The sequence below is a fragment of the Phoenix dactylifera genome, chromosome 7, assembly GCF_009389715.1.
Source record: "Phoenix dactylifera cultivar Barhee BC4 chromosome 7, palm_55x_up_171113_PBpolish2nd_filt_p, whole genome shotgun sequence".
In the NCBI taxonomy this organism is placed as follows: domain Eukaryota; kingdom Viridiplantae; phylum Streptophyta; class Magnoliopsida; order Arecales; family Arecaceae; genus Phoenix; species Phoenix dactylifera.
The window spans coordinates 14,933,548-14,959,095 of NC_052398.1; the positions used below are offsets into that span (position 1 = coordinate 14,933,548).

Here is a 25,548-nt window from a genome sequence, read left to right on the forward strand (position 1 = left end):
CAAATGATCAAGTGGATGCTGTAGGTTTATTACATTCTATACATTTACTTATTTGCACTTACAAAAAGAACAGGGAGGCTTATATACCTATAATTAGCTAAAAGTGTAAAATATAATAATACTTTATCAATAAAATTTATATATTCGATTTATATCCGCATTAATATAAATATTTATCAATATCCAATTCAAATATGAATCTATTTAAGACAAATATAGATAAAAACTTTAACATCAAATTAGTATTCCTATCAGTATTTATATTTATCAAATAAAAATGGATAGCAATATGGATACATTATCTATCTCATCCATTTTCAAACTATATGTAACTCTAGATCACTCATTTTCACACTTATTCATCCATTAAATTCTAAGATTACTAATCTAACGGTGCTTGAAGCTTATGTCCATTATTTGTTCATACCATAATCTTGTCAGGTGATTAAGATCAGTGATTGATAATTTATCATTGGTTAAAATTGTGTTTTGATCAATTGTACAGACAAATTGATTATGACTATTTTTGGAGGATGTCAAGTGATATATGCATAAATATTATTCATGGAAGTGCTTTCTTGGAGAAAAATATTAATAAAAATTATAGAAAAAATTACTTATGCATCTCCTCAACTTAGGTCAATTTCATTTAGTACTTCTTAAGTTAAGAAGTTTCAAATTGTTCCCTTAACTTAATAAGTAGTTAACTATACTCCTAAGTCATATCCGGCATCCAACCCGTTAATACTTCATCTAATTATATAAATTTTTCCCTCAACATTACTAATTATTTTCTTATTGGGGGATCTTTTACAAAAATACCCTTATTAAAAAAGGGTGTTCTACTCTACTCCCTCGTGGATTCTATCCTCGACCTTTTTTTCTGATCCTTCTGTTCAAGTTGTTACCCTCGCAAGATTGCGAGCATCCTTAAAGTTCCTTCTATCTTCTTCCCATGTGTTTCACCGTCACCCTTGCAACATCTCACAATTGCACAAATATGGTTCCAGAAGGATGTTGCATTGATTTGCCTTTTTGTTTGTAGTGTGAAAATAGGGCATAATTTATTTGATAAGAGCTTGTAACATAACATGATTTATTTGCTTTGTCAATTAGTCCTTGTAAATGGACAAATTGCAGTAAAATATGGATTCTTATCCTTTGTAAATATACAATTCATTTGTATTGATATTTTATTTTAGTCATTATTATGTTTCAGTTTATAATTGTACAGATTGCAGAGAATTACGAGTGATATATGGTAAAACTTATTGGTATTTACTGAGCTTAAGAGGTCCATTATAAACTTAAGGGGATGCATGTGGAACTAGTGTAAATTTGATGGCCTGCAAGTGACACTACCATAAACTTTAACTTAGCCAAACTATATTGCATTGCATAATTACCAATACATAAATTGTATAGAATTTATTCTTCTCTTGAAATATATGATAATTTCATCCCATTACAGAAAACATGACTTCTTAACCCATTACAGAAATACATGACAATCCTATCCATTTTATAGACCTCTAGCTCTGAATTCTTTATTCCTTCATGATAGTCCCATCCCATTAGAAGAGTCTTACCTTCTACTATAGCCATCAACCATGATAGCAAAAAGCTAAAATGTCTCCCAATATCAGCCATGATACCAAGACACACAAAGTGAGATACTTCCAGTTAGCTTTGTAAAATCCGAAGCTCATCCTCGAGCTTCTTGTTTTGGAGATTAGTGAGTGCAAGCTATGATCTCCTTCTTGCATGTACAAGTGGGAGGATCATGCCATTAGAAATACCCATATATGTCTCTTGATCACCTATAATAGCAAGAAATTATGAAATTTAAAGTTGAGTTGAAGTACAAAAGTGGGAGGATCATGCCAAAAAATCAACCTAACTTATACAGTGAACATTCATAGAAGTGTTGATCAAGGTTGCCACCATCTAAAGATATCTCAAGAGGAGCCCTTCTTCCGCAATTGTAGAATCGGACCGAAGAACTCGAAGAGAGAGGAATTGGAGACTTTGCTTAAAGAGGAGCCAGAGATCGAGCTTGAATGACCTGTTTCCATGAAGAAAAGATATGTGTGATTAAGCTTAGCTTCCTTCTAGTTGGCACCATTAGAAAGTGTTGCTGGAACAAGGGTATTTCATTTCTAGAAGTCTTATATAACCATCATATATGAAATCCTATGAGCCTAAGTTGATGGGGATTGAAGAAGGGATTACATGATTGAACTGCTTAACTAACTTTTGGGACTAATTTGAAACTTTATAAACTTAAATACTACTAAGTAAAATTGGTCCTAAGTTAAGAGTGTGCATAAGATAGCCATTGTTGGAAATAATTATCCAAAAAAAGTTTTTGTTAGAAGAAATGACATAAGGAAAATAGTTGCATGTTATTTTCTATCAAAGATATTTTCCTTCAATATCAACTTTGGTAGAGGACATATTGCAACTAGTTGAGAGTTATTTTAAAGGTGGTAGAATAGGCTTGGCTTCCTAGCCTATGGTTGACGGCATACTCCTCAAAACAATATTGAGTACAATTTTTCTTTCTCCATCTAACATCAGAGTCAGTGGGTGCAAGACTAATATGGACTTATGTCTAACCAACTAAAAAGATCAGCAACTCCTCAATCCCCTCTTAAACTTTTCTTGAAGAAATTAAGGGTTCAGTTTTAGATATGGTGATCCTGACCACTAGATTAGTAAGTGTGGAAATACTCTCAAATGCCTTTGATGCTATAGGATAGGGTATCACAGTTTTTTTTGTAAGCACTCCTCTAGAGCATATGGAAGGTAGATGGGATATGGATGTTAGAGAAAAAAAGGAGTTGGTTCAGGTTTTTCTCATCCCTAAGGGACTCGTTGGATGATTGGGATGAAAATTCTATCGAATTCATGGATTGAACCAATACAAGTAGAAGATTATAGGATTACAGGCTGGGCTAAGCCTATATTCATAAATAGCCAAGGAGCGTCACCGGCCTGAATTCCATAGGGAGAAAAGAAAGATCTGTTGTGATCTTGGAGGTTTTTGTTGGAAACTATAGACGTAAAATTCGACCTGTGATTAGAGGTTGGTTGATGGGTTCCTTTCGCCAGTTCAAAAACCACAAGTGGATTCACATGAAGCGTGGGATGAATGGATCAAGGACGCATATCTAGAATTGGGGCTGGTGAAAAAACTGAGCAGCTTAAGCTCCCTTCAAGAAAAGCCCAAATCAAGCTTGATTTGAACCTAAACAAATCAAGCTTGAACTACTAAAACAAACTCTAAATTAGTTTCAAGCCGAGCCAAAACTAACCAAGCTCAATTAGGCTAGGCTTGATAGGGCTCGGGTTGATAAGGTTGAATATATTTATATTATATACACTATATTATTATGAATAATATATCATCAGCTTAAGCTTTAATCAGTAATTCTTAGATCAATTGAATGTTATTCAGGTTTGAACCAAACTTGGAATCAAGTGATAGTCCAAACTTGAACAGGGCTTGGCTCAAGCTTGCATTTATTTCATCTCAATTTAGGATTATCAAGCTGATCTATTGGTTTGTGTTCGATCAGTTTGAAACTAAGCTAGAATTGAGCTCCAAATATTGGGAAACAAATCAAACTTGATATCAAATCACAAGCTCAAAATAAAAACCAAGCTTGATTATGCCCAAGCTTGATCAAGCTCGACTCCATTACACTCCTATCTAGAATTAACAAAGGCAGATTGGCTAATTTTGGATTGCATGCAAGTCAGCTGGTGGTGACTTGATTGCTAGTATTTTCAATTGACAAGCTCAAAAGGTATTGAATATAAAGCTATCGCTCCAACCTTGAAGACAGGTTGTTGAGCTGATACTGACCTAGGCCTGATGCTTACTCATTGTTGAATGGATTAAGTATTGGCCAAAAGGCAAACTCATTGAAAATTTCCGGTCAATCTAGGTTTGAGATTTTTCGACCAAACCGGACCCGATCTCGATACTGTTAACTTTTTTATATATCCTTCAATTTCTAAATTTTTTTGGTGTATAAAACCTTGTTTTGCAACTTAATGGTGTAGAAAGAATAAAAAAAAAATCACATGCTAGAGCACGTTTGGATGTTTTCACTCAGCTTTAAATTCAAATGTATCTTTTCAAGTTTTAGTAAATCATTGTCATAATGGTCAACTATCGAATACTTGTTATTGGTGATTTTTAATTTTTGAAGCCTCCAATTAGATGCCATTAATAAACATCTGAATGCATAAGTGGTCTTAGCTTGATGGATTATTCAAGATTTACTCTTTGGAACCTGAAAAGCCCAAACCAGTTGGCTCAAACCAAATGTGTATTAGGTAGGGTCGTAGGGAATGTGTTTCAACATACCCAAAGCTGCCCAAAGAACCAATGGATCTTGTGATATTTTCATTACTCGAAATCATACCAGGCTTGATCATTCAATTGACCAGATATGAAATGAAATCAAAACCCCAAACCCAATGATTCTGGGTCTGGGTTTACAGAAATCTAAACCCGACTCGACCCGATAGTAAGCCCCCTAATCAGATAGCTTGGTATCGGCTGAATAGGGAATTAGATGAATTAGCTGAGATTGGTCCAGTTTGAAGTCTCTTGCAGGAAGCCATCAATGTGAGAAATGGTGTAATTGCATTGATTGGGAGAAATGGTGAAAGTGGTATGATGGAGACACTATGGGTGTTGGTGGCTTTTCTAATCACCAACAATGGACAAATCTAAGTGAACCTCGTGCTGCATATATGAACACTGAATCAACCAGTGGCTGACCTAAAATTGATGAATGAGCCTAATATCTTTGATCTGACTTTGTCACAAATTCATCTTGGTCAGTCCATATCTGTACGCCCTCCACTTACCACCCCTATCTCAGCTATTCGTCGCAGTCACTGTATCTCTTCTTCGACTTCTAAGGGTACTCCCCTAATGCATAAAGCTAAATATAGGAAGAAGATGATCACCCTTGAGGTGTTGCAAGCTGAGGTGAACAAACTATGATGAGTACTTTTGATGAACTGTCAGAAGGATATATGATTACTACGGCATTATCGTAGGTCCGGATTAGGTTAAAACTGCGATAGCAGAGTTAAGAAGCTTGTACATTAGTGCAATCTGGTTGCTTTGAGGTCTCTTCCTAAGCAAAGTGCCTCTGAATTATCTCTCTCTCTCTTCAGGATTTTGTTGGCTGTTTTTGGTTGGCTTTAAGTAATGATGAAAGTATATGCTTTTGCGAATCAAAGTCATCTAATATTCTTGATCACACTAGCAAGGCAAGTGGTGGCAATGCTTGTGATGAATGGCGCTCCATGGATGCAATAAGATCATTTGACCAAATGGTAATATATTTTTCTTTACTCCAATCTGCTAGTAACAGGTAAATTTCCTCCACTTTATTAGCTTCTGGAGCACACTACAAGCAGATTGGATCAGCTGCTTCCGATCTGGAACCTATCGAAAATAGCTCAGTCCAAATATGTATTACATTTGGATCACAAAGTATCATGAACTAAACTTGAACACCTAAGACTAAGAAACCATATTTCATAGCCTTAGTTGAATCTAATATTTTTTTCACTTTTAATTACAGTCAGTATCAGTTTATGTTGTTGATCATAATTTAGATGTGGTTGTTAATTCTATTTCCTACTTAACATGTTTATAATGTAATTTTTGAGAGAGAGGATTAAATAGAATGGGATGATCACTGGGATAAGTCCCAATTCACAATATATTTATAATATTAAGTAAAATTCTACAAGTTCCATATAGTTTATATGGGAACTATTCTTGACCTAGCTTCATCTAAAATACTTGATGGACAGATAATTAATTCCTATATCTAGTTTGATTCCAATTCCCGAAATTTATTTTTTAACCTGATTCAATATGGATTAGATTTAGAATAAGAAACTCGTACAGCTCATTTTTTTAATCATCCTACGGACAAAAGACTGGGACTTCAAAACCGTTACCATGTGACAAGCTCCATCGCAAAGGCAAAAACCAAGTACAAATTAAAAAAATTCATTGCAAATATACATTTATTTTGTTCAATAGTTTTCAAATGTATATGATCCAATCCAATCGAAACATACCACAGAAGAACTTCCTAAAGACCAATACATGCACCATGAACATAAACAATTATAGAAACAAACATATAGGATGAACAAAATCAAGGGATTGGAGGAACCACATTGTTAGGGTTCTTAGTAACTGCATAGAGAACGTCAGAGTATGAAACCACACCAACCAAGATGTCGTCCTCTGACTCAGCATCAGTAACCCAAACATGGGTAGCCCTGTGGGACAGCATCTGCGCCATAACTGCTGCTAATGAGCTCGTGTGCTTGCATGTTAATGGCACACTCCTCCCCCTGTATATGCTCCTCAGCCTCCCCACTGCCATCTGGTTTGCTTGACTGCTGAAGAATCCAATACTCCTGCTGCTGAACTTTCTTGGCCTCGAAGAGGCCCCATTGTCCTCAACCAGGGAATTGATAGTAAAATCAGGAAGAGAGATCGGTGTCGTTCCATTATCATCTGCACCCATGACAAATTCTCCAGCTGATAAGTTTGCCATAGCCCATGCAGCTGCTAAGTAGTCACATTTCCATAGTTTGCATGCAGAGATGTCGCCAATTATCTTGTGAGTACCATCAGAACTTGTCTCAAGAACTGCAATGGCACAAGGGTCTTGAGGGATCTTACGAACTGCTTCAAGGGCAGAGGAGGAGGCTTCAATATAAGCATAGCGTGGAGTAATGGCCCCAAGGGAGGAGATGGAAGATAATGGGAGAGGGGCGAGAGAACCCAGGCAGCCAATTAGAAAGCGAACCACATCTTCTCGAGAGAGAAGGCAGAACTTGTCATCAGGGAGAGAAGATGAGGATGGTCGGCCACCACTACTAGCGGCACCTGGAGATGAGGTATCAATATTCTTGAGCCATTTGCCATTATAGAGAATGGAGAAGCGCTTGCTGAAACCTTTCCATGCAATACACTTTCGCACGAGGAGGCGCCTCACTCCCTGCTTCATCATCTCTAGAGCATCGATCAACCTTGCAAGTCAAAAACAAAACTTGAGTTCGTACATGAAAAAGGATTTAAAGGAAGTATGAAGAAAATAATGATAAGGGATATGAGAATAGCATGGTAGCTCCAGAATAAAATAAATCCCTCTCCAACATAAACATCTTCTGTGACACTGGGAAAGTACGCTATCATTTGAGGAATGCAAGTTTGGCTGTTAAGTTTTGCATTCTCTTCTTCATCTGGTACAATGAAGTTGCAGAGAATTTTCACATATTCGAGAAAACATGAATCAAAATTGGTGTTAAACAAGAAGCTAGGACTGAAACTACAATTAAAAACAACCAGGCTGGAAGCCAGCATCAGAGTAGATACTGGAGTTGGCAGGCCAGGACAGGAGCCAGATCAAAACTCCAGTTAAAAGCAGCCAACAGTTTCTTTGTTTCCATAGAAACATGTAAGCTAGGGGGAATACAACCAGCAGCAAAGAAATGCTGGGAGATTTGGCTCCTAAAGGTGTATCGCATGTGATGGTAACCAAGAAATAATCCTTAATTAAATATTAACTATCCAACTGGATAAAAGATTATTGTACATTGAAAAACAAAAAGATCACTAGATGTGGCTAGACTCCAAGATCTTATCTTTTCTGAAATAAGTACTTCAAAAGGAAGTATGGTAACTAAAATTTACTGATTACAATCAGCTACTACAAATATTTAAAACAAACGAGCAAAACCAATAGGAAGGGGATTCTGTTTAACTAAAACAAGATACACGCATTTGAGAAACTCAAAGCAACATATTAAAGGCTCTAACGGAAACTGTGAATATTCTTAAGCTAGTTTCAAAGTTGAAGATAGATCTTCAAGCTAAAAGAGCAGTAAGTTAAGATTGAGTGCCGCTAGAGTATTAATCAAATTGACTGAAAGACAAGCACAAGTCCTGTTGCCTAGCCAAAAGCAATCAGGATCGTGCAATACCACAGCACAACTAAAAACTGAGAATATAAGCAGAAAGAATTCACAAAATAGCAAAACCCATGCTGGTTAAAAAAAACGACTAACAGATAATACAAAACATGTTAGAAGGCATGGACTTATTCAGGAACTCCACAGGATATAAGTGTGATATTCTAGCCCACTCCATAGGGTACAAGTGCGGTTTTGTTTCTAGCCTAGCCACAGGATATAAGTGTAGCCATAGTTAAAAGCTGTTGGATTGAATGTGAAAAAAGTTGCAATGAATTAACAAACTCTAGCAAAGTTTAACTATGTTATTTAATCAGTCAATGACAAATACAGGGTGCAAGTGTTAAATAAAATCAAAGCCTAATATAAAATACGAAAACAAGAGAGAAATTTCCATTAGATGGGACCATTCTATGTAAAAGGAGAAGAAACACTTATCCCTTATAAAGTTAGAATTATAATCACAATTATAAACTGCAAAACTATGTAATATTCTCATATAATCATATGCTATAATATTATTAAAAAAAGCAAAAGACAACAGTAACAACACCAAACTTCACATGCATATAATTACTGCATAGAAGAGGAAATAAAGTTCAAGATAATAAAGTCCCCAAGTCCCATAACATAGTAAATCAACAAAAAAAATAACCATAGAGTCAAGATAAAGACCCTGAAAATATAATGGAAAAAGGGTACAAAAGTATATTAACAGGTCTAAGTACAGGAGATTGCACAGTAATCAGGAATATATAATAGATGATATGCATGCATACTTGCTACATGATTATGTAAATGTCTACTTCTATAAATAATGTGGATGCCTCGAGGCTCCAGCATGTGGCCGGTCCTCCAAAGCAGGATCTGCCGAACTAGGCTGAACTACCCCATTCAGATAGTACCAAATCGGGTCAATTCAGTATTTCAATTCGGTTCCAGCCCTACCAACTAGAACCCCTATTGAACCGATCGGAACTTGTTGGTTCGATGCTGACTCGATGCGAACCGGCCGGTTCGCACCGAGTCAACCCAGTTTCGAACCGGATTGCCTGTGGCAATAATGCTACAGTGCCACTATGGTAGCCAGGTGACGTTGGGAAGGCCAACAGAATTTGAAAGCAGCTCCGCCGCTTCTTCTTTTCAAAAAATTCACAAACAACACTGATTTAGGCTTAAAAAAATTCAAAGCTAAATAAGTTGTGCTTCCTCTCCCCTATCTCCTTTCATTCTTGTTTTAGGGAGCTTGAAAAAATAGCTCAAAAATTGCAAAATAAGGAGAGATCATGTCAAAATTTTCGATTTGGGCTTGATTTTTTTTAGATCTATGGACGATGTACATGCTAACATAACAATTTTTTTATTTTCGAATTATATATAATTTTTAACATTAAAAATATATTTTTGGATTAAAAAAAGATGTTTTTCAAAAAATAAATAAAAATAAAAATAAAATAAAAATTATAAAATTAGAAACGTATTTAGGGGCATGCAAGCTACTCTCTATAAAAATTTGGGATCCATTCATTTAAGTTTTGATGCAATTATGCACGCAGTAGCCTCTGTAAATGATTGTATTATTTTATAATTTTTACATCACTACTTGATTTAAGAATATTTTATATTGTTCCTTGTAGCATGCAACATCTTACTAATCATTTTACGATTTTTATCATTTTAAAACAATAAAATGCATCATTTAAGTTAAACCGGAATTATAGAAATATCAAAAAACATCAAAAAATATCAAGAAAACACTAAAAAAAAATTAAATTAGACTTAAAATCATTGAAAACTTCAAAAAGAGTAATTACTAATTAAATATTTTTGAAAAGTTAAAAAAAAGAGTGTGCTAGTACGGAACCGACACATCCTATACGTACAGATTCTAGTTCGATATCAAACCAGTACCAAACCATACCGGCCGCCGACCGGTAGGGGTCCCGGTACCGGTTCGGCGGTCCTTGTTAGCAAGTAGTATCAATGTAACAAATACTAGTCGGTCAGGCCAGGTACCTCGTAATTGTTTACAATGATAAAGTATATTATGATACTGTCTTGGAAAAGTATACAAGTCTGTATATATTGTATTATTAAAGTCTCTTCCTAGATTATCAATTTATAAAAAATGGTTATCATTCTATTTGTCAATTATGCTTTAAGTTGTTCAATCTCACTATTATCAAGGAGTGGGGACATCTTCTAGATAAAACTTCATCATAAAGAGATCAGAAAAGATAGCAACTTCTTTTCTTCATGTCTTAGTAAGCCATGAAGAGAACATTGATGATGTTTTAAGGTAGAAATCTAAAGCCAATGGTTCTTCCTTCATGTTAAATCTTATGTTGCAATTTATAATTTACAGTGATTTTTTCAAAGATGATGTTGTAGCTCAAGTATCAAGCCTTCTCACTTGTTGGTATGTCCTCAGTTTTGATGAGCCATCTCAAGAGGAGCCATCAGAACAACAAAGCGCTTTCAAATCAGATTATTTTGTTACTTCATTATGACTTTATTTGATCCATTTTGAATTACTATCTTGCTAATTTAAACCTTTCCCCCATACCTAAAGTGTGATTGGATGTTGTGGTCCTTGCCTGTCATTTTTCATGGACAAAATAACAAACATACCTTATGAATAATCACAATCAATATAGTGGAAGTTTGAAATGAAAGAAACAGGTGTATGTTCGCCATATCCTGGATTAAGAAATCTTAAAACTACTAGCCAGATAGAGAAGAGAGATTTCAATTTGTTCTCCACAAAAAATAACAATTCATTTGTTCAAATTAGAGGGTAATTGCATGTCTAACTCTCCTTTTTTTCCCCTTTTTGGGGTTTCCTACCTTCATCAACAGAAGTGTGGTGTACATGCTCGTCTATGGGAAGAGAACATGTGCAAGCCATCACCGATGCACTACAAAGCTCAGTAGCTACTAAGCAGGTCCATCAGCAACAGTCAGATGGGGCCATCGCAGGTCTAGGATTGGAGCGATGCAATGGATGTAGATTTCTTTCACCTGCATGATCATGTAGATTTAGCACCATTCTTTTGCTTATCACCTTAATCTGGTGATTGACTAAGAACTCTCTCTCTCTCTCTCTCTCCCTCTTGCTCAATTAATTGATCATTCTTTATATTGAAAAGAAAAAGGCAACAAATCAGTGAAAAACCATGACCCCAGATGAATCATGCCACGAGTGTATATCTCTATGCATAACTATCTTAAATTATTAGAAGACAAACATAACATAGCCTACATGATCAGCACAACCAGCACCTAAACATATATACGAATGGCAACTTATTTCTGTACCGAAAAGCATTACATAATTGGAAATGATCATAAGTACACAACAGCTATATTTAAATCATATACACAGACAAAGTAAGCAAAGATTCACCACCTCTCGTCAACCCAACCATCAGCCTAACCAGAAATTAGGAACCGGTTCTCAAATGTGATATAATCAATCAGATCAATATATCGACAAACTACCATATAAAGAAGAGAGGAAAATATAATAGATCATTCAAAGTAATACCAGATCAACAAAACCTCTATTTTGAAGGAATTAACCCTTATTCAACAACCAAATTGATCAAAAGTTTATCAGCTAAAGAAAAAGCAGGTCACCAAATCTCAAATCCAATCGAAGTAGCAAAGATCCATCAAAAACCAAAGAAGCAATCCATAAGCATAACAAATTTGACCCGATTTCTTACAAAAATCCCACCTTGTACCGGGATCGACCTCCTTCAAGAGGGACGGACTGGGCGTGACCACTTCGGAGACCGGCGTCCTCATCGCCTTCTCGTGGTCCCCGCCCGCCCGCGCGAGGAACGCCACCACATCCAGCGAGTTGAGCATCCCGACGAACCTCGCCGCCCTCGGTTCCGCCGCCGGCATCGGCCGCTGCTGCGACGGCGCCCCCCGCCGCCGCCAGACGGCGATCGCGCCCTCGGCACAGTCGCCGATGGCGCGTACGGCGGCCTCGACAGTCTCCGCCTCGGAGAACTCGGCGAGCTCGGGCTTCCCCACGGTGAGATCGCCGACGACGTGGTGCAGGAACACCAGGGCCATCGTATCGCCGCCGCCGGCTCCGGTCGCCGGAGAAGTTGGGGGTTATAAAAGGGAGTGGAGAAGGGTGAGGTGGAGGAGGAGGGCGCTGCTGACGGGCTTAGACAGGATGGAGGGCGGTAGGCCGGTTGTGGGCTCGGGGAGTAGGAAGAGGAGGGTGTGGACACCGCCGCCAGCGCCTAGGGAGGTGACGGGACTTGCCATGGTTTCCAGGTGAAGCCCATCAACAACGGACGAGAGAGAGAGAGAGAAGGGAACTCTTCGCCGGGGTGATGACATACGGCTGTTTGGGCGACTTCACGGCGTGATGTAACGGCCGTTATGGTTTCCTAACGGTTGTTATAACTGCTTCTTGGGAAGTTTTTTTTTTAAAAAAAAAGAAAGAGATATATCCATATTATAATTACTTGGGCAACCAATAGTTGGGATTTGCAATGAATACTGAACTAAATTGAATCTCAGAGACTCGGACTCTTTCAAATTAACCTTTTGAAGTTGGCTTAGCCACCTCTCATGGCATTGTTAAATGAAATGGAGAGGCTATGTTAGTGAAATATTAGTAGCAGCTTAATTTAGAGCTTATCCTAGTAGCTCCCAAGTCCTGCTGATTTGTGAAAATTTGTGGAATTTTGACTAACTTAATGCACATGTATGGCTAAAACTAGTTTGCAGTGGATCAAACATGGATTTAATGTAAGACAACCTTGTTTCTCAGTTTGTGCCAAGATCATGTTGCTTGAGGACTACACAGTTGCAGACATTCTTCTTCTTATTTCTTGCTGCTGAGGTCCCCTCACCTTGTGGTACTTATTTCAATTTCTTATTGTTTGCTCAACAAATAAAACGTAGCCAATATCCATGAAATCATTGATGGCTAGGGAAACCAGGACAGTTATTGAGTTAGGTACAGTCAGCACCGCAACTTGTGGGGAATATAGCTTTGATTTTAAAACCAAGCATGTCCATTCCTACACAAAGATATATAACCTTCATTTTGCTCCTCTTTTTTTTTTTTTTTTTTGGGCTTGGTTTGCTAATTCAGTCTTGAAATTGCACAATTCAAGTGTAAAAAAATTCAGGTGCGAAACTCTCTGTCAAAAGTGTATTTGCTCTCTTACTCATTTGCTATCCACTTTTCTCCCATATGACAATGACAATGACAAACAGATAAATAATATATTAAAAAAGAATTACAATTATATTTAATAGTTTGAAAAATCTACACTTATTTTTTATATTTATTTTTATATAATATGTTAACTCATAACTTAATAAAACGTTAATCAAATCGTCAACCTTAAATAAAACCTAAACATCATGGCAGAAAATTTTCAAAAACAGCCAAAATAATTCCATGTGACATAACAACCATCCAAGAATATTGCTGTAATCAGGCAGCAGTTTGGATAATGTAGCTCTATTGTGTAAAGCAAAAGAACCTTTCCCTTCCTCCATAAGGAGATGAAAGCTTTTGTTGCTAGAATGGCACTCTGATCTTTAAAGACCTGCAAAAGAGTTATTTTGTCTCGACAAACAACTGCATGTTCTATATCCGCAATCTGCTCTTCATAATTTTCTATTCAACTTTTAAAAATCACCCCCATCTCCAATATCTAGAAAGTTTTTTAAAAAAAAAGTTTGCGGATGAAAACTAAATAAGACAAGGCATAATCCTGCAGTAGGCCACCTTTAAAATCCTCCATTCGGAAGCCTACTGACAATGCATTACATATGCTGCTTTTGTCTGTAATGATTTTATTTGGATGGATATTTTCTGTAGATTGGATTTCTATGACACAATTCAACTATTTGAGTATGTTAACTGTTCTGTTGAGCTACTTCCACACTCTTCCTTAAAATAGATATGACTTGGGCTGGCTCTGCAGCTCCAAATACCGAACTTCCTGCTACGATACAGTTTGCTCCTGCTGAAGCTGCCATATCAATGGTTGAAGGACCCAAGCCACCATCCACCTATATGAACATTCAAATGATGCTGTTAGAATAACCCAGAACACAGAACTTCTTGTAGTATACATAACAAAAAAAAAAAAAAAAAACAATTTCTGAAGGAAAAACTAGCCGGTAAGCAAGTCAAACATAGAGTTCTTTTTATCATGCCTTCTTCTTCTTCTTTGATAAGACAGATGGCTCATACACATTGGGTATCAATACATCCAACAAAACTAGAAAATAAAATATCGCGAAGAGCAACCAGAACAGTTGACAAATTGATCCACAATACTCCTTGTTGGGCTCCCAATAGACATGCCTAGCATCCAGGGATACACACTCCCTCGAAATCCTCTGAATATCGTGCGCGCGGGGGTGGGGGTGGGTTGTGTGTCAGCTGTCTCCGCCTAACCCTGAATCCATCCGACCAAAGTAGCTGAATTACCCTTGATGTCTACGAGGTCAGACCTCAAAACCTGACTTGCATAGGTTTATGCCAATGATGACAAACTCGAAGGCTTGTTTCTCAAAACATGTCTTCCTTCCGTACTGGTTTAAATAGGTCTCATTACAATAATCTATAAGCATAACATACAGTCCCAGGATCAACTGACTAAACAGTTCTAGGTTTTGATATGACATGCAATCTAGCTGGAACAGATCGCAGTGGGATGTAGTCCACTTTTTTCCCCTTTTTCTAAGGTTCAATCAGGTGGTAATGTGGTATCTTATGTAGTCAGCTCTAGCAAACTATTTAAACTGTTTTGGTTGTTTTTCTTTTTCAAAGGAAGATTTTCCAGGTCCAATTTTTTAACTCCTAGACTCAATTCAAATCAGTAAAGAGGCCTAACCATCCGGACATGGACTGTTAGATCTGCGAGCTCTAGTCCCTAGTTGAGATCAGATCCAGGTAAGTCCTTTCAAAGTGCATATGGGTGATCCATTTGCAGCACAAACCAACTAATATAAACATCAGATGTAGATAATCATGATAAAGGAAGAACATCTGGCTGTTCGCAGTAGTAATAACATAAAAAATAATTTATTTTGATCAGTAAATATGCAAGACCTCTTATGAGCTGCAGTAACCATATCAAATAACAAGCGAATGATATCTGAATAAGATATTCTCCGTGTTGGGATTCATGATCATTGTGCTAGACAGTCCATTCGGCGCCAAACAAACGATCCATAAATAAGGAAGGGCGCCAATCAAAGGTATGGTTGACCAAATACCAGCGATCAGGGAGGCCAGTTGATGTTAGGGTAAACATACACAAAAAAGGGGTAATCTTGAGGAGAATGCTCTACCTCGATATCAAGGGAAGGGTACTTCTTTCTCAACAAGCGTACCTGCAAAATTGAGAAACTTGTCCAGGATGACCATAATGAACATAGGCAATATCACTAACACAACAAGGAAAGTATATGCACCTTGTCCATCATTTCTGGCATGAACTTTTGACCACCAAAACCAGGTTCCACTGTCATAACAAGGACCATTTCTACAGGATTTTCTCCTTCAACCTGTGAAATATATAAAAATAAAAATCACATATCAAGTTAATTTGACTGCAAATCACCCATAAAAATCAACACTCCTATCAAGATCCCATGGTTTGACATTGTCCGATAGCCATATTCCAGTTCACAAAATACTAGGCTTGTTATCAAATATGAATAACAGTTGCATTCCAGTGTCCTTATATCAGTTGCATTTCAATGTCCATACATTATTAACTATTCTGTCAAATAAGCGAGCAGTTCGTGAGCAGCTCGTTTTCAACTTGAAATTCAGCTCAAAATAGGCTCACTTGATTAATATACCAGCTGAATACAAGCTAGATTTCTGAGCTCGGAACATAAACCAGCTGAAACCTGAGCTAGGTCTGTCTTGCTCGATTTCAGCTTGATATAGCTCGAAATTAATTTATAAATATATATGTAATAATTTGTTCTTTACATATGAAAGCATTCCCTTTATTTTCTTAACATCTATTTAACTAAAATTTTAATATAAATGGTTGAAAAACTCCTATTTAGGGCTGTTGCACTCTTTTATTTCTCTTCCTTTAGAGACACAAATACCAGGTGGGTGGCTTTAATAATTTGAGAGTATATAAAGAAAAAGAAAGGGCTCAATTATCTCAGGTGTGCCTTTATATCTCAGATTCAATGGCAAAAGATGAAGCCTATGGGTAAAGATATCTCAAGGGAGACCACAACCAGATGCCAGCCCTAATCTTATGGAGCAGGTCCTTCCTTACCTGCTTCTTCTACTTCTCTCTTACACAGAGCATGGAGAATCTAGATCCAGTTAGGCCCTCCCCTTCTTTCTCTTCTCCTCCTCATTCCCCATCCATCCTTGCTATCTTCTCTCTCCATCTCTGATGGTGGCAATGGTGGAGTCTTCCAGATATGCTGCCCAATTCTTTGTTTCTTCTCTTGTTCTTCTCAAATGAGGCTCCTAATCCACAGCCTATCTATCTACGCGCCCCACCCACCTACCACCAGCCTCCACCTACCCCTCTGGGCTTTCTCTTCCAGTCTCTTGCTGCCCCTTGGACTGGCCTTTTGAGCCTAGTAAAGCCAAGTTCAAGCTGGCTCGATAAATAATGATCTGAGCTCAAGCCAGGTTATTCTAGCTTGAATCAAGCTCCAGTTGGGAAGGACTAAATTTCAAGCCTAGCCGAGCTGAGCCCAGCTTGCTTAAGTACAGCTCATTTACACCCCTATTCCTAACCACTATTGGGGAATAAAAGAGGAGATCACTAGGTTGTCCTGAAACATCCTATGGTTTGGATCCAATAAAACCAACCACCTTGGTTTTTTTGTTTTATTTTTCTTTGAAGCACTAATCATGTTGTTCTCAACGAGTCACGCATCAGGTTAAAACAAGCGTGGAAAATTTTGATACTTGAGCAGTAATAACTGTAATATTATTTTGTCAGTGTTTTTATAAAAATTAACAGCAGCGACCAATGCAGCAAACTTAAGTTGCCACATCTTTCTCATGCCAGTAAACCTAGACTACAGCATTTTAAAAAATGAGATGCTACAAGACCAGCATACCAGGTAAAGAAGACATTTACCAATGGATAAACCTCTTCAACAGGAGTCCCTGGCTTCAATGCAACACCAGGTCGCATGCCCCTAGTCTTAATCCTGTCAACAAGCTCTTGCCAATATTCTGCACCATTACAAGACACTCAACATACAAAACACTATGCTGAAAGCAGAGGAAAAGAAAGAAAGAAAGAAAGATCCCTTAACCACCTTTGGCCACTTCAACATGGAATGTGAAGCCTGATGCACCAGCCTTTGCCAATGGTTCCACATAATCTAGAGGATTTGTAACCATAAGATGGCAGTCCAAATATGCCCTGGAAAACAGAAACGACAAGTACCAAATTGGCACATTTATTAACCAGAGGTATAAAACTGGATAATTTTAAGCCATGAGCTTAAAAATACAAGTCAAGAAGAAAACTATACTTGGTGTGCTTCCGCAGGCTCTCAATGACTGTAGCTCCAATTGTTAGATTGGGGACGAAGTGCCTGTGAAGATAAAACAAAAATGGTCTCAAGAAACTAGACTGCTGTACTGATGTAACAACAGTCATTTTAAGGGGATGTGTGTATATGTGTCAGTGCGAGTGTGAGTGTGTGTGTGTGTGTGTTTATAACCAAACTAACCTATATATTGTCAACTAGTAGTTAATCAATGAATCCCGATGCTACGAAAATAAATAGAAAACATACCATTTAAAATCTAAAATCCGCTCTATAGAGGATGCTAGGATAAAGAATAGAGGTCATATAGCAACTAATATTACATTCAAAATTCAAACTAACAATGCTTTCAAGCACATTAAAATTAAGTATGTGAAAAAAATTTAGAAGAAACAAGTGGCAAATATTGGGTAACTTCAGGCAATGATGTGATTGCTATTCCTGAAAGTGGTGAAAGTCAATAGAGCATTCGGAGATACTTCTTGATAGGCTTTCCTTTTCTATAAGGTTTGCCATGTCAATACTAGAGCCCATGCCGGTCGGCCGGCAGCACGCTTTGGTACACCCTCGTGCAATTCCGTGCCGGGCCCATACCGACACAATAGAGAGGGCGAGGATGAGGGAGAACAGGAGAGAGAAAAAGAGAGAGAGAGGAAGGAGGGAGAGAGAACGAGCTCAGGAGGGCACCGGAGGGCCGCAAAGGGATAGAGCAGGGGCTCCACCCTCCGGATCCCTGTTTCGAACGCTCCTTTTTTTATTTCAAAAATTTTAAGTGAAGTATAAAATCCCTTGCCAGCATCATTTAAATTTTTTAAAATAAAAAAAGGGTCCCAATGGAATCTTGTTTCGAACGAAACAAAGATCATGAGGGTGGAGCCCCTGCTCCGGTCCTCTGCGGCCCTCCAACACCCTCCGACGGCCTTCAGCGGCCCTTCCTCCCTCTCTCTCTTCCTTCCTCCCCCCCCCCCTCCCTCTCTCTCTTTTCCTCTCTTTCCTTCTCCCTCTCCCCCTCCTGCTGGTTTCTCGTTTTGAATGCCGGAACCATCCCTGTCCACCTTTGGCATGGCTCAGCACGCCCCGAACTAAGCGGTTCAAGATGGTTCTGCATTCCTTGCTTTTCTACTTTGAAGCCAAATGAATTCTAAAATTAAAAATTAAACAAGCAAAAGAATATGTTCCAGGAATACCAAGTAAAATCTGAAGTGAATTGACAATTATGCGCACAATAGTCTAGATATCATATATATAAGGAGGGTCGTGCATATATCTATAGGAGATAGTGACATGCTTGGTACCAAATTTCTTATTATGTAGCAACTAAAGAAACTCAAATGAATCATGCAAATTTTAGGGTGTGCAGATTCATATCTAGGAAAGCAAACCAGTTTGGAAACATCTAGGTCCACATGCAATACAACATCGAACAGGTTGTATAATGACCCATAATCTAAGAAGTTTACCAAACTTAGGTCTGGTTGGATAATCATTAGGTTCGGACTAATTGCCAAGTTTGTCAGGTCAGAGGCTTGTACATATTTTCTGTCATTTGAATCATAGTGGTTGAGCCTAAAATGCCACATTGGGCCCTCATGTGATAATCCTACATTGTGTCAAAGTTGAGTAATGTCTAGGTTTATTAGAACATGCATGACAAAATGATATCTCATAGATGACTTTTAATCAATGTTCATAAATTACGCATCACATAGAATACTCTCTAGTGAACAAAGAGAGTCAAAATCGAACCATCACTAGAAGGTATATTAATAAAGCCATGAACCATCAAGATTAAACTTTTCATAAGTAGGTCCCAGTAGAACTTCAAACTTATATAAACTAATTGTGGTGATATATTATTTAGAACAGTGAGGGAGTTCTATAGTACCTGTGAGACTAACTGATGCAAAATTGGAAGCTTACTTAAGCAGCTGTGCAAATTAAGCTCATGTGACAAGAAAACCTCCAAGAAACCCTAGATTCAGGAGAAAAAATAACAACAGGGAAGAAGTTCTACCCTATGCGAAAGATAAGCCAAGGGCCTATTTCAAAAAACGATTCATAATCTACTATGAAATAGAGTTGCATAAATGAACCTTCCATAACAATATCTAAATTGACAAGCTTTATTTAAAAAAGAAAATCAAAATCATGTAAGAGATGTAACGGAATGACCATGATATCATAAAAGCGATACCAATGGGATTCATCTAGATTTATCTACAATCAGAACACCTGGCACACCATATGTCACCTCTGACAATACAAGTATATGGTAATGCAAGAATGACTTCAGAACACCTCTGTTACCACAATTAATGAAGATTGGGAGTAGGAAAGGTTCATGAATAGATGGTATGATAGAAGTTTGATAGGTAAATGGACAGGCTGGGCGAGATTTCAAACACTAATATGAATTTATATGTGGTGAAATCTCTAACCAGGCTAGAAATAACTAAGTATAGCAGAAGTTTGACAAAAAAAAAAGTGGAAGTAAACTTTTGCCTTTTGAAGGAGCAAGGTTTTATTTAGGTTCCAAAGTAATCACATGGCTGAATTTGCAAGAAATTCCCGAGGGACGCAGAAGGTTAGAATCCGAGGGTTAAGTATGGTTCTGATGGAATTATTTGAGTTGTGGAGGAATATAGCTAAAACTTAAAAGTATTACAAGCAAGGATAAATAATAACCTTGCTATTACCATTAAATACCCCTAGAGATCATTAACTAACCGTTAAATGAACAACATCTTTGAGCATGGAGAATAAGAAAACAACAGGAAAAAAAATAAAATGTTACACCTCTCCGACAAATGTTCCTTAGTATATTCTTCATTTCCTTCAACTATTATGATTCATCCATTTTGCTCTCTGCACACCAAATGGTTACAAAAATCAACATCTTCATAGCAGTCGACAACCCTCAACCTCTCAAGGATCAACTCTACTTATGGCAACCAAACACAATATGCCTCTTATTATATAGTTCTTCCTCTGTTTACTAATGAGGAGCCTTGACTTTTACTTGTGAGAAATGCATATTGGAAATCAACTAGAACTAATGTTTGGGAAAATAATTCCATCTTTCACTAAGTCCCTAGAATTTCACTGCAGAATTCCAAATGCATGACTGAAGGCACAAGGGTAAATCGAGAGCCAAAGGTTAAAGCATTACACATATACCTGGAGAAGCATTACTTACCCATCCTGCAAATACCAAAATAGAAAATAATATCAGCCTATGCTGCAAACGATGAGGCAAGTAATTAAGATTAAACTACAATTTAGGAGATAATGAAGCATAATCAAGATGCAACATAATCCAGTAGACTTGATTAATCTAAAATCCCAGTTGCAGAGACAAAACCTCCAACTAAAAAACTAAAAACTTATTGATCAATTTAAACATGAAGAACAGGTGATTTGAAACTATAGGCATCAATCATTTAGTCTCGTAGCATTAAAAGTCAAAAACATATTAAACTGACAGGCTATTCATTTTCACTGAAAAGCAGATGAATAGTAAAGAATTCATAATGCTGTTAAAAGCTTACTCAATCTTTCTGAGAAAGTAAACTAAAAATGCACCATTGGACCAAATAAAAGCAGATGAAAAAATAAAACAAAAATATATGCATGTAATGAACCATTTTGCATGTCCTCCAACCACAATCAAATGAACCAACATAATCTCTCTCTCTCTCTCTGCGCGCGCGCGCGCTTCTCTCATACCACACAAAATTGGCGTGCTATGAGTATACTGAAGATCTTCGACAGTTTTCCTTTTTAATACCTATACTAGGTAAAATAATTTTAATCAAGGTCCCACAAGCATTTCTATCACCCATCCTAGCAATATATATGGAAATTAAAATGAACTATGAGGAACCGCTAGCCACTCTAATACAAAACTGAGATGAAAATAGTGTCCTTACAACATGTCAGCAACAAAATGCAGTTCCAAATGACCTGCTCATGAAAACGTCCAAAATGTACCTATTCGATCACTATTTCACAGGAACTGAAAGTTCCCAGAAAACTTGCTATTTTGGTTGGTTTTGAATGATTGAATAAGAGGTTTTAGGTTTCTCCTGGAAAATTGGCCCAAGACACTCATGGTCCAGTTCTGGAATATTTTTCCGGAAGTTACTGGCAATAAGTTATTATATTCTGCCAATAGTTTGGTCAAACTTCTTTGTACAGGGAAGTACATTCCAACAAGGATTGACTAACAACTAATTGGACGTCCCACTATAAAGTGTTACAACAAGTCCGAAAAGATGAATTGCATGTCTAACAATACCACTTGTAGCAGGAATTCTAGTTGAAGTGTTGCAATAGCAAAACAAATTTGGGGGAGTAACAGGTCTTTCTCCTCAAATGTAACATTCAGTAGTGAATAAGTCTTTGAGAAAGAAACAACAAATTTTTAAGACCCATATAGGTCAGTGGTACATGATCCATACTCCAAACCCATGAGGTTGCCAGTAAAGTATCAAAAATCCTCCTCTACATCTTGTATATCCTATATTGGCACCCTTTACTAGTCAATATCCTCAAATTCCAAGTGGTAAGACATGTCATTCTTTTATGGAGCCTTCTTACAACTTAGTCATTCCATCAACTTCTGCTAAATTTCTAGCACAACAGCATGTCTTTGCACCAGTCACTATCTGGGAATGCACTGGCCAATCCTTGCCTTCCATGATCAAGACAGAGTGCATTGTTTCTGAGGACCACACTGCCCAAACTTCAGTTATTTCTCAGAACAAGTTATGATTAATCATGTTTTTGATGCTCCACAAGAAAAGCCCCTTTCCTTACAGATGTATCTCCATCATTGGACTCCCTATGCGAAGGACATCGAGAATCCAGAACAACATCAAGGTCCATGACACATTAAAGTAAAAATTCCTACTTTTGGGTTAATAAGTTACTATTAGAACTGCAAAGATTAGTATTTCATCAGCAAATGTTGGAGTTGACTGGAAGGAGGTAGAGTGAAACAACATATTTTCAAAAATGAATGAGACAGAAGGTAGAGTGAGTATCCCATCAAGTTTATGATACAGCAGTTATTGGAAACTAAGCTTTGCAATGGCAAAACTAAAAAGGTGCTATACCATAAGAATGGAATTTCAACCAGAATATTTTGACTGTTTGATTGAGGAACTAATACTTACAGGATTTTAAAGTGATCTAGTGAAGCATGGTCTAAAACTTATCAAGTTTTAACCATCTCAGCCAACACTTATCTGGCCACAATAGGTTGTAGCCTTTCTGTCATAATCAACATTTTAAATCTTAATTTTAACATATATTGTAGTCTTGTGCCTAGACTAAAATGAATTGGTTTTAGACCATAACATATTGGTTTTAGTTCAAAACTATGAAAAGGTTGGCCATTTTTCAAATTTTCAAAAACATAAAAACAGAAAAGATCTTCTAAAGCCATAATTTTTTTTTGGAACAAAAAAGTGAAAGTTAATATTTTTTTTATAAAATGGATCTACTGGAAAATTCCATAAAACAATATTTCTATATACCGAGTGTCAAGAAAAGTTTATTGATGCTTATGCAAATAGTCACTAAAATTTGACTGTTTTCTTGATTCCAGTTGTAATTAAGTCATTTCTCTTCGTGAAGACTTATAAAACTGTGGGCTTTAAGGTGTAAAGCCAATGGTTTTAGAATCCTTCAATCAATTTAACAGAAATGGACATTATATTTTAGAACATGGCACATCCATGACCTATATGTATATAATAACTCATACAGAAAATCTGGATTGTGTAAACAAATTTTCAAAATGTTGTAGTAGAAACTTCGATATTTCAAGCCATACAATTAATATCCTCAAACGGCATGAGTTTCCAATGCATCTATGTAGATTTTGTTGATAAACAATGCCAGAATTTTCTATACGACGAATATTTGTGGATATGTTTTTTCTATCCTCAGAAACCTCCTAATGGCTTGAAGGGATTTCCAATTCATTTACATAGCAATGGAAACAATAGAAAATCCAAAAAATATATTTCTATATATTTTAAGCTTTTTTGGCAGTCATGCAGCTTTGTCCAACTGCATACACTATCACACTGGGAAAGAATGTACGAAGAACCCAATCATTTACCTAAAAACCAATGCTTTAAGAACAAGACACCAAAATGATACTCAAAATACAAAAAAGCTAAAGTTTTGACAGACAGAAAGAGTAGAAACAGATCATATCTTTCATCCAATCACAAAACAGTCAAGCAGCACCTACAAAGACAACCACACCCAGATAATTCTCTAACCGATATATATAATCCCCGTCCAATTCGAACATAATTGAACAAAAGAAGAAAAAAAAGAAGTTAAACATCCATAACCAAAATCAAACTCTCAAACAAAATCAAACAATTTAAAGAATGCTCCTAGATCATGGCAGCAGCAGCATCCTTACAGCTGAGCGATCCAAATTAACAGTTCAGAGTTCATATTCTGACTACCTCTGGTCAAAGGACATTAAAAAAAACAATTTTTGGTCTAGGATTTCGGATCCGTTACAAATAGAGAGATCGATATTTTAGAAGAAGAGGCGGAGATATCGATTACTAACCATGATGTCCATGTGGAGCCAATCGGCTCCGAATCGGACCATCTTGTCCGCCTCCGACGCCAGATTCGCGAAATCCGACGACAGCATCGACGGCGCGATCTTCGCCTTCACCGCCATCGCCTAATCTCTCTCTCTCTCTCTCTCTCTCTCTCTCTCTCTCTCTCTGCCCCTGAAAAGCGAGGCGGGTTCGGTGAACGGAAGGAGAGAGGAAGCACGAGGTTGGTGAATGGAGATTTGGAAGCCATCTCCGGAAATTGGGTGGTCGGATTCGTAGAATCTTGTCCGCTGTTCCGGTCCGACCGCACCGGACAGGTTAGTTTGGTCTGCGTGAAAGCTTCGGGGTCCGATTGGGTCAGATCGGTTCTAGCTAGCATTGGATTTCAAATAGCATGGATTCCTAGATTATTATATTATTACCAATCAAACTCTCTCCAAAATTCAGAAAAAAAATATAAAAATTATAAAACTTTCAAGCATGTCATATATTTCTAATTAACCAAACACTTCTCCCTCGCAGAAAAATATATATTTCTTTATATAGATACCAGAGAAAAAGCTTCACCCCCTCCAAAATTTAGAAAAAATCTATAAAATATAAAAAAAATCCAGCATCATAGATGCCGAGCTAATTGGATGCTTCTACGCTAAAAACTATCATCAAAAATATATATCTTCTCTAAAATTCTACTGAAATAATAATTTTTTAATTTACCTTCTTTAGTTAAAAGTTTCACTTATTCATAACCCTTTTAGTTATAACTAAGCTTCTATAATCAAATCTATTCATGGATTATGAATATAAATTAATATATGTTATTTTTAAATAAAAATATTTTCTATATTAAAATTTCTTATCCTTGGAAATGCTAGTAACAACTATATATAATATATTTAAACTTGTAAATAATAAATATATCTCACCACATATTATACTATATATATAATAGAAATTTCTGTAATTGGACACATGATGCTGGTTTGGACCTTTTTTCCTCAATAAAATAGGGCCTACACTAGTATTTATTTAAAATAGGAAATTTAATAGCTGGTATGTTATTCGACTGCACTTTATTAGCCCATACACATTATTTTATAAGCAAAGGACCAACGCAATGCATGGGAGTAATTATAAGATATGAGAAAAGATAAAGTTTGGTAAAACACATTAAGTTTGCAAGTAAGATGGACTTGACTTAATATAAAATTCAGGTCTGTAGCATGGACCAACCTAAATTCAAATATTTTTCTGAATGAGAAGCAATCATGGAGTAATTGAAACCAAAGAAGTAGAAAAATAAATAAACAATTAACCCAACAGAATCAGTTGAGACATGATGTTTAACCCTTTAAATTTAAACAAAAGTACA

The 25,548-nt window shown here is 36.9% G+C and overlaps 2 protein-coding genes across 2 annotated transcripts; both read right to left on the minus strand.

Moving 5' to 3' along the window:
* Window positions 1-6,036: 6,036 nt before the first annotated feature.
* Window positions 6,037-12,373, minus strand: LOC103710578 (CBS domain-containing protein CBSX6-like). The gene is made up of 2 exons (XM_008796357.4): window positions 11,771-12,373; window positions 6,037-7,089 (listed from the first exon to the last, which is right to left on the minus strand). Exons 1-2 carry the CDS (start codon window positions 12,115-12,117, stop codon window positions 6,204-6,206), a joined length of 1,233 nt encoding a protein of 410 aa, XP_008794579.1. The 5' UTR covers window positions 12,118-12,373; the 3' UTR covers window positions 6,037-6,203.
* A 1,285-nt stretch (window positions 12,374-13,658) lies between these two features.
* LOC103710577 (ribulose-phosphate 3-epimerase, cytoplasmic isoform) lies at window positions 13,659-24,403 on the minus strand. The gene is made up of 8 exons (XM_008796356.4): window positions 24,182-24,403; window positions 21,419-21,423; window positions 17,563-17,625; window positions 17,344-17,450; window positions 17,160-17,257; window positions 15,502-15,594; window positions 15,379-15,420; window positions 13,659-14,088 (listed from the first exon to the last, which is right to left on the minus strand). Exons 1-8 carry the CDS (start codon window positions 24,296-24,298, stop codon window positions 13,933-13,935), a joined length of 681 nt encoding a protein of 226 aa, XP_008794578.2. The 5' UTR covers window positions 24,299-24,403; the 3' UTR covers window positions 13,659-13,932.
* Between the last annotated feature and the right edge of the window lie 1,145 nt (window positions 24,404-25,548).

Bases quoted from the DNA above. Each gene is read 5' to 3' on its own strand.
- LOC103710578 (XM_008796357.4), bottom strand. From the start codon at position 12,117: ATGGCCCTGGTGTTCCTGCACCACGTCGTCGGCGATCTCACCGTGGGG. The intron at 7,090-11,770 runs GTGGGATTTTTG...TTGACTTGCAAG, and splicing joins GAGGTCGATCCCGGTACAAG to GTTGATCGATGCTCTAGAGA.
- LOC103710577 (XM_008796356.4), bottom strand. From the start codon at position 24,298: ATGGCGGTGAAGGCGAAGATCGCGCCGTCGATGCTGTCGTCGGATTTC. The intron at 17,451-17,562 runs GTATAGTTTTCT...TCTGTTTTCCAG, and splicing joins AGCCTGCGGAAGCACACCAA to GGCATATTTGGACTGCCATC. The intron at 17,258-17,343 runs GTGGTTAAGGGA...GTAATGGTGCAG, and splicing joins CCATGTTGAAGTGGCCAAAG to AATATTGGCAAGAGCTTGTT.